Raw genomic sequence first — 8,880 nt, 5'->3', positions numbered from 1 at the left:
GGGTTGTTGGCGGGAGTGAGTGGAGAGCACCACTGGAGAAAGGAAAACACAGGGGCAGCTTCCCCTGTCTGTAACTCACAAACAGACCCTTCGCTGGACAGGGATGCTCTCCTCCCAGTGAGCTGTTGTGTTGGGCTGTGTACCTGTCCAAAAATACAAACCCTTCTTTCTGGCTCACTCGTGCCTGACGCTGCAGGCTTACACATCCTTGTCAAGGTAGCGGGGATGCTCTCCCTGGATCAGGACACTTATGGGCATGGCTCATGGCACGTAGTCAGCAAGGCTGCGTGTCAGCTGAACAAGGCCATCATCTCCTCACTGGATAACATGACGTGGAGCCGGCTGGGAGCTACAGTAGTATGTGGTGGTGGCTGAGATGGCAGTCAGCCCCGCTGCAGTAGGTCTGGCCATGCCAGTCATGCTCAAGGTCCGGGAAAAGGAACATGAGGAATTAAATAGGTTTAATTGCCACTGTATTGATCTCTCTTTCTCATCTGGTAGGTGATAAATGCTATTGAGCAGGACTATCGGCTGCCACCACCTATGGATTGTCCAGATGCCCAGTGCCAGCTAATGCTTGACTGTTGGCAGAAAGATGGAAACCACAGACCCAAATCTGGGCAAATTGTCAACACCTCAGCTAAACTGATGCGAAATCCTAACAGCCTGAAAGCCATGGCACCTCTTTCCTCTGGGTGTGTATTTCTGTCTTCCTCTTGTCCTGTGGCTTCTCTTTGCAGATCTGCTGTCCTTTGTGTCCTGGTGGGTACCATCTTTGCATCTCTCTAGGCTAGTTATTTCAGAGGCAGCTTGCCCAGTGATATTTAGTCCTTTATAGGAAGGGCATTCCAAGAAGTCAAGGTCACTCTGGTCCCTCTTCTTGGACAGGTTAGATCTGGTGACCACAGCTCACTGGGTTGGACAGTGACTCTAACTGCAGTTAAAGGAGCGCATTGGTTTCATGTACATATGATGCTGGCTGAGTGTGGTTGTTTTGGTAGCTTAATCTTGCATTCAGTGGAGGCAAATAAAGCCTCATCGAGCAGTATGATGTTTCCTTGGGCTGGGTGGAGATACACCCAGAGAACGTATTTTCTCCCCTCTTGCAGCCATGATTTTAGAGCTGCATCCCATCATCTCTGAAGGCTTCTAACTCTCCTGTACAAACTGATCTAGTAAGACTTCTCTGATGCTCTACACCATCTTTCCCTCAGTTGAATTAGACTGTTTTCTGATTGGTATTTCATAATACGGTGCAGTGCAGGCACTTTGAATGGTACTGGTCCAGATCTCTTCAGCTGACGGAGGGTGCAGAAATACATGTGCTTTCTGCTGTTTGTTCTGCTCATTCCCCATTTCTGTGTTTCAGGATGAACCTCCCCCTACTTGACTGCACAATCCCAGATTATACCAGCTTCAACACTGTGGATGAATGGCTGGATGCCATCAAGATGAGCCAGTACAAGGAGAGCTTTGCCAGTGCTGGCTTCACCGCCTTTGGCGTAGTATCTCAGCTGACCGTAGAGTAAGTGCCCTGGCTTCTGTTCCCAAAGCCCAAGGAAAAATCTCAGCAGTTTGACAACAAGGGGTTGTTATTGAATTAGTCTTTATTCTCCCATAATGTAGTTTCTTTAAAACTTGTTGCTCTGCGGACCCACTTCTAGCCTATTCAGTTTCTGCAGAACTACTTTGTGCTGCAGGCTCTGTCTTGTCTCCGGACGGTGGGTGTCTGTCTGCTGGCCTGGGTCTGCAGAATTCATTGCCACACTCTCGTGCTGCACGTCCCCACTGTGAAAACAAGAACCCCACAAGGGTCTCCAAAACCCCAACATGGAAAACACAGAGAATCCAGGCCAGCATCAGAGCATTCTCCAGCCGCTCAAGAGCACTTTTAGACTCCACAGTCCTTTTGGATGTCTGACGTACCACTGCAAACAAATTCCTGACTAAGAAAGGCCTCTGAAAGTCCAGATGGTTTCAAATTTGTTCTGAATTGTCCTGCATCCCCTAAAAACATCCCTTAGTGTCAAGATCTTCAGAGAAAGCAGGCAGCTGAAATCTGTTTGTGGTGGGTTTTGAAATCCCTTGAAGCTAGCTGGGACTTTGATGCCTCTGGGGAAAGATTTGTGGTTGGTTGCAGTTAGCTTTAGCAAACCTGCCCAAGAAAGCACCAAGCATTAAAGCCATCTCTAAGTGCTGCAATGTCTGTGCCTCGCAACCAGGAATTCTGTTTCTGAGTTGGTCCCTAATTGCAGTCTTTAAATCTACTAATGGGTCCGAATCCAGTCACGCAAACAGCCAAACTGACCGCTTCTGGCTTTCTGTTCTTACTTGCTGCTAGGAAATTCACGTGGCAGTTGTGGCTGTTCAGTACATCTGTGATGCAACCCCAAGGCCCTGGGGATGACGTTGGCACATTATAGGCTGTATTCATAGAACAGGAAGAGGGTCCATAAAATCTGAAGGAGAGGGAAAAAGAACTTTGACTGAAGTGGGACATCACACCTACACCACACCGCAGCCTGCCTAAGCGTATGTGCAGGCTGGGACACCTGGGCCAACGCAGTATCCGCGTCCAGGGCAGAAAGCTGAGGAAGCACAGGGCTGTGTGGGGCCACTGTCTTATTCTGCTTTACAGACATGAGTGAAGCCTTTGGTCTTTGTTCCCAATCAGAAGCAAAGCTAAAGTCAAGGTGCCAGACTCATCCACGAAGGAAAATCCTCTAGCTCAGCACACGTGGCGGGGACAAAGTCTAAAGCAGCTCTGAAGGCTCATGTGCCACTTGTGCTAGAGGATTTTTGCTCACCTTTCCTTGGAGCACCTGTTTACCCTTCTTTGCCCATTGACTTCCACTCTAAAACAGGCAAGGGGTTTGCCACACTTCTTAAAAATCTACTCCTAACACTCAAGGAAGGAGAAACGGCAACTGGGAATCCTTACAGTCAGGTACAGGTCACATCTCCTGAATGCCATCTGTTCACTGATCAGAAGCATTCAGGACTGAGATTTATCCACCAAGGAGGAGATGAGTAACAAACTCATGTGGAGTGACCACAGGTACAAACAATGCAGAGTCACTTTCATGCTCTTGGCACAACCTTTGTTCTTCCCAGGTGCCCGCTCTCTATAAAAAATAGAAGCAGTGGAAAAATGAGAGCGTTGTGATTTAGCAAAGAGGGTAAGTAGCAAAAGTTTATCACTTGATGGCCTCATCAGATCAAAGCTAAAGTAGCAAGAACAACCATCATCTGCACAGGGAGGAATGAGATTCACACTGCTGCCAATGTAGCACTTCCTGCTTGTGTCTCCCCAGGGAAGGAAAAAATGGGTTACTGTGTCACAAGAAGAGAGAGATAATCTAAACATGCAAAGAAAGAAGCAAAACAATGCATGGGTAGAAAACCTTAAGGCAAATTCACTTACAAACAATGAGCAGAGCCTGTGGTATTTGGTTTCATACTCTCTACTGAGGTTGCAGTACTGCAGGGGTGCTGCAGGTAGGTAGCAACTGCAAAGCTAGGAAGAATCAAAAAGAAAGAGAAGAGCACTTCACCAGGTTTGCCTGTATTCGTTGCATATATGGAGTATGCTCATATATGAACTTGTTCTGCTGTGAGAAAAATGTGGTATTTATATGGTGTTTGTTTCTTTTCCTCCCAAAGGGACATTCTGCGAGCTGGGGTCACTTTAGCAGCACACCAGAAGAGGATCCTTAACAGTATGCAGGTGATGAGAGCACAGATGAACCAAATTCAGTCTGTGGAGGTCTGACAGCAAAGTGTCCTCCTACTCCTCTTCCTTGAGGCCCTGCTCCCCTTTGCCCTTGCATGTCCCAGCTACAGTTGAGTGTTCTACATGGACCAGAGACAGGCAGCTGCTCTGAGGATCATGGCAACAGGAAGAAATGCCCTGCCATTAGCAATGAGAAGTTGCCAAGAGCGTCTAGAATTTAAGGAATGGAAAAAGGGAACATGAAAACTATTTTGGAAAAAAAGAAAAAGAAAAAAGAGCCCCAAACCAAGCCACAAACTGTGAAATCTTTTAAAATAATAATAAAGCAATTGTGTTCTTGAAAAGGGCTCCAAGACCAATGGGAGTCTCCAAAGGAAGAGAAGAGAGCAGCTTCGTCTGTTTCCTCTTGCACAAGGCTGCTGCACTGGGCCCAGCACCTCTGGAGCAATGAGACTTCTTCAAGAAGATGAATGCAAAGAAAGATCACAAGAAGCACTTCTCTTTCTCCCATGGGATGGCAGCTCTGGGAATGGCATGCGGTCAGCAGTCACAGTATCACAGTATCACAGTATGCCAGAGATTGGAAGGGACCTCAAAAGATCATCTAGTCCAATCCCCCTGCCGGAGCAGGAACACCTAGATAATGTTACACAGGAATGTGTCCAGGCGGGTTTTGAATGTCTCCAGGGAAGGAGACTCCACAACCTCCCTGGGCAGCCTGTTCCAGTGTTCCGTCACCCTCACTGAGAAGAACTTTCTTCTCAAGTTGAAGTGGAACCTCTTGTGTTCCAGTTTGTACCCATTACCCCTTGTCCTATCATTGTTTGCCACTGAGTAGAGCCTGGCTCCATCCTCGTGACACTCCCCCTTTATATATTTCTATATACTAATAAGGTCACCCCTCAGTCTCCTCTTTAAACTATAGAGACCCAGCTCCCTCAGTCTTTCCTCATAAGGGAGATGCTCCACTCCCTTAATCATCTTGGTTGCCCTGCACTGGACTCTCTCCAGCAGCTCCCTGTCCTTCTTGAACTGAGGGGCCCAGAACTGGACACAATATTCCAGATGGGGTCTCACCAGGGCAGAGTAGAGGGGAAGGAGGACCTCTCTCGACCTACTAACCACCCCCCTTCTAATACACCCCAGGATGCCATTGGCCCTTAGCCACAAGGGCACAGTGTTGGCTCATGGTCATCCTGTTGTCCACTAGGACCTCCAGGTCCCTCTCCCCTACACTGCTCTCTAACAGGTCGTTCCCCAACCTATACTGGAAGCTGGGGTTGTTCCTGCCCAGATGCAGGACTCTACACTTTCCCTTGTTATATTCCATCAAGTTATTAAAGCCCCTGTTAGCAAATGAAAGGGGAGAGAGAGCTGAAGCTCTCTGGTGCTGTGGAACCAAGTGCGTCTCAGAAATGGATGGACTTCTTCAAAAGCTAAAGACTTTTTTAAAAAATAAAAAAAGCAAAACGAAACAAAACAAACCCCAAACAAATAAACTGAGACTAGAGGAGACCATTTCCGACAACTGAGAAGGAATCTGTAATGCTTCAGGGGGCGGCGATGGGGAAAACCAATCCTTTTTACATCTCTCATTTTCTCTTGTCATGGAACAGTTTTGTGAGTGGCAGTTTCCTGAGGGTCCGTCCATCCACCCTCCAGTGGCATCATTGCCCCATACATGTCATATGCACAGGTCTTTTAGTGATGTCCTCACTAGATGCCGGAGATCTTTCCCCGGAACACTTCCCAGGTACAGCATGGAGCAGTTTTTGGTTACAAATGCTGATGTGTACCTTTATTTTTCGGTTGTCGTTGTTGGGAGCTTTGTCCTTTTACCTTCTTTTGTTCACACCAGATTGTGAGTTTGGGGTTGGAAATGGATGGTTGGGGATTTTTAATGAAAAATGGCATCTCCAAGCATCATGTCGTTCAAGAGCTTCAAGCCCTTCCCTGGGGCAGGAAACGTGCAGCTTTTTGACAATATGCCAGGAGAATTGTTTTCTTTTTCTTTTTTATATGCACATTTCCTCCCATTTGCTTGTTTGTCATTTTGCAATTTGTCATGGCCCGACCAACATTTCTAATGTTGGGTTTCCAGTTGTTTGCAAGACAAAGTGATCACCTGCTCGATTCAGGGTTGCTGGTGCAGGGGTGAGCAGCATCATAAGGTTTGGGGAGGGAAAGACAGGGGAGGATGGATGGGTTGTGGGAGGGAATGATAACTCCACAGCTGGCTGTGAGAGCCCTTTGGAAATGAAATGCCTGAGTGCTTAGAAAGGTGTCATTGGTGTCCTGACCACAGAAAGGCAGGGTAAGCCCCGACCTCTAAGAGGAGCAGAATGCTGTGGTTGAAGCTGACCAGGTCTTTGGTATGTGTAAATGCCACCAACCAAGCGCAGGAGGGTGTAAATGAGAATCAGGCTTGTTCTCCTTGTTCAGCGCCTTGTATCCTTTTAAACATGCCTACCACCAGTCGCCTTCCTCTGGCCACATGTGGCATATTTCTACACATCTCCTGGCCATGGCCTGCAGAGTTTGTGTTTCCAAGCCCTTGTCTGCAGCTGCCATTTGCAGGGTCCTCCACTTATTTTGAGCAGCACGGGGTGTTGGAGGCATGTTCATAGGGAGCTGGTTTGCTGTGTTTTCCAGGAGCTGCATCCAAGGGGAAGCGTGTCTGCTGTGGATGAAACTCCCAAGCTGCCTAGACTTGTGTGGCCAGACATCACCTCCCTAGACTGCTTGTAAAATACGAGGCCATTTATAAGATACTCAGAATTTTCCACTTTCAGACCAGATCCAACAAAGAAGAACTTAGGAGTGGCAGCGGACCATTCCCTACGAGTGAGAGTTCTTTCCCTGCTTAGCTCTTCCAGTGTCCCAGCGCTTGGTGGACAGCGTCAGCAGCAGGGCCCTTGAGAGGAGGAATTTTCCCCCCAGCTCCTATTTATCTGAAATCTCGAGTGCAGCATCGTATTTGCATTTGTGCTTTTGGTATTCTCCTGTTCTTGCAATCAAAAGTGCATCTGCAGTCACGGGAACTTGAGCAGCAGGTGCGTGCTGGGAACACAGGGACGTGTTCTGTGCTCAGTGTCCACAGTGCTCCCCTGTGACAGCAGTGCCATTGCCCTACATCTCTTTCAGATGGCAGAATATGATATGGAGTGAGGGGTCAGTGGACTGTAGGCATGTTTACTGGCTACTTTATGGACAAGAGAGCTTTGCAAGGAGAGCTGTCTGCCTAGAAAACTCACCAGCAGCTTGCTGTGGGGCAGCCATGTGGAAGGAGCACACGATGCCCTTCAGTTGTCCTTCCCAGACAATTCTTGACTGCTCTCTGCCATCCCTTCCATTCCTGCAGACACAAGGCAGAAGCAATGGCCAGGCAGCATCACTTCAGAGCCAGTCCTCGTTAGGGCTTGGAAGGGCACTTCAGGTCTTCATTTGGAAACATTTTGTCGTAGTGCACTGAATCTCCTCACTGGCTACCATTATACACGTCTACCTGCCAGACACAACCCACTGTGAAGGATGGGACCATACCAAGCTCAGTGCCACAGCTCACCAAAGCCATGGCAGCTGTCTGCAGGACAGAGAAAGCACATCCTTGTCTCTTCTTCTGACCAAAAATCACGTGCTGTCAGTACTAACACATTCCCATCTCTTTACACCAGGTTTTCTGTGACACCTGTCTGTGCTTGTGTAGGACTAATGGAGAACTGGATCTAAAACAGACACGATCCATAAACCACTGCAACTTTCCCTATCCCTCAAGCTCTCCTGGGAGCACAAGGAACCAAGTTCCTGAAAGTCCTTTGGTTGTAAATGCCTCTGGAGCATGCTTCAGCGGAGGGCAGAGTCACTGAAGTGACTTTAATGTATTTATCTAATGGGTGTCAAATGTACTGCTATGATGCGGGTAAATGTGGCTGCCACAGACTTTACTGGCTATGCAGTATTCATTTAGTATTAAAACTCACATTCGGAGTTTTAACCCACGACTCCACCATCAGTCATTATGTATGAGAGTCATCTTGTTAGCATCGTTGAGAATGTACCAGTGCTGGAAGGGAGAGACCCGTGTGCAGGGAAGCATTTACAAGAGCACCCTGTGCGAGGCTGGGAAGAAAGCAGTACTCCATCTTTCTGTAGCTCTGGCTTAGGAGGTCTGCCATAAAGGGGCTGTTGGCCAGCCACAACAGCAGCATCTTGTTCTCTTCACTGACTACTTAAGTATTCTCCACACGCAGAGGTGCCTCCTGGTCGTGAGCTAAGGAGAGAGGAAGCTCTATCAGTATTAGGTGCTGCCTATGCTAATAATGCTTTTCCCACACCCCTTGAAGTTGCTCGTTGCATTGGTGTTAAAGGAAAGGCTCTTTCCCCGTAATCATCACACAGGCTGCAGATTAGCAGTGGCCTGTAGAGAAAACCTCTTGGTGGCTTTGAGCAGTTGAGGAAATCTCTTGTTATATAGTCCAGGCAGATTTCTGCAATCCCTGGGGTCAGGGCTTGAACTCTGCTGCATCATTAACGGTTGCATGCTCTGAGGATACAATAAATCTGTGGCTGCCTTGGATTTATGAATCCAGAGTGTCCGGAAGGATCTCTGTTGCCTGGTTTGCTCTAGTGGAGTCTTTCTTTTAATGTATTTCATCTTCTTGCTAAGCCAAGTGTGTCTAACCTGAGGCTTTTTTAACATAGGTCTTTGTCCATCTTCAAATCTTGTTCATCCTTACAAGTTCCTCACACACAGGATTCCGCATTTCCTCCTTCAAAGTTATATTTGTGACTTGAGCACTGGTCGCACCTGCTCGTCATGTTGGTTCCACCATGTTCATTCACAGCTCAGTCCAATTCTGCCACTGGCTGTCTCACAAGCCATTCCCACCCAAAAATTCTCTTCTGTATTGCTGATTTCATTTTGTCATCGCAGAGAGCTGCTAGAATCCTCCTCCTATGCAGAATATACAGTCGCTTATCTTCAGTCCTGTTCTGGCCTTTTCTTTGGACTTCACCAGGATGATTTGGTTCTTGACAGGACACAGCTTTGGTCTGTGTTTGCTTCCATATGAGTTGCAATCTTCCTTTGCTGTCTTGGAAACCCCCCTGCACTCTGAAAATATTTCCTGGGATTTACCTTACTGCTG

General features: G+C 47.6%; 1 protein-coding gene and 1 long non-coding RNA gene across 2 annotated transcripts; both read left to right on the top strand.

Moving 5' to 3' along the window:
- Positions 1–484: 484 nt before the first annotated feature.
- On the top strand, positions 485–3,973 carry LOC134169721 (ephrin type-B receptor 2-like). The gene is made up of 3 exons (XM_062630516.1): positions 485–695; positions 1,370–1,525; positions 3,664–3,973. Exons 1-3 carry the CDS (start codon positions 544–546, stop codon positions 3,770–3,772), a joined length of 417 nt encoding a protein of 138 aa, XP_062486500.1. The 5' UTR covers positions 485–543; the 3' UTR covers positions 3,773–3,973.
- Positions 3,974–3,983: 10 nt separating this feature from the next.
- LOC134169723 (uncharacterized) lies at positions 3,984–5,215 on the top strand. Its single transcript, XR_009967002.1, has 2 exons — positions 3,984–4,293; positions 5,077–5,215. It is a non-coding gene; the product is annotated as an uncharacterized LOC134169723 (long non-coding RNA).
- The last annotated feature ends 3,665 nt before the right edge of the window (positions 5,216–8,880 follow it).

This window comes from Pezoporus occidentalis, unplaced genomic scaffold (genome assembly GCF_034315485.1).
Source record: "Pezoporus occidentalis ecotype Australia unplaced genomic scaffold, CSIRO_AGI_Poc_V1 ctg3546, whole genome shotgun sequence".
In the NCBI taxonomy this organism is placed as follows: domain Eukaryota; kingdom Metazoa; phylum Chordata; class Aves; order Psittaciformes; family Psittacidae; genus Pezoporus; species Pezoporus occidentalis.
This window is presented reverse-complemented; position numbering and strand designations above follow the sequence as displayed.

What these genes read in the sequence shown, in the direction of transcription:
- LOC134169721 (XM_062630516.1), top strand. Translation starts at nt 544, where the DNA reads ATGGATTGTCCAGATGCCCAGTGCCAGCTAATGCTTGACTGTTGGCAG. An exon ending in ATGGCACCTCTTTCCTCTGG is followed by an intron (nt 696 to 1,369) that starts GTGTGTATTTCT and finishes TCTGTGTTTCAG; the next exon opens with GATGAACCTCCCCCTACTTG. An exon ending in GTATCTCAGCTGACCGTAGA is followed by an intron (nt 1,526 to 3,663) that starts GTAAGTGCCCTG and finishes TTCCTCCCAAAG; the next exon opens with GGACATTCTGCGAGCTGGGG.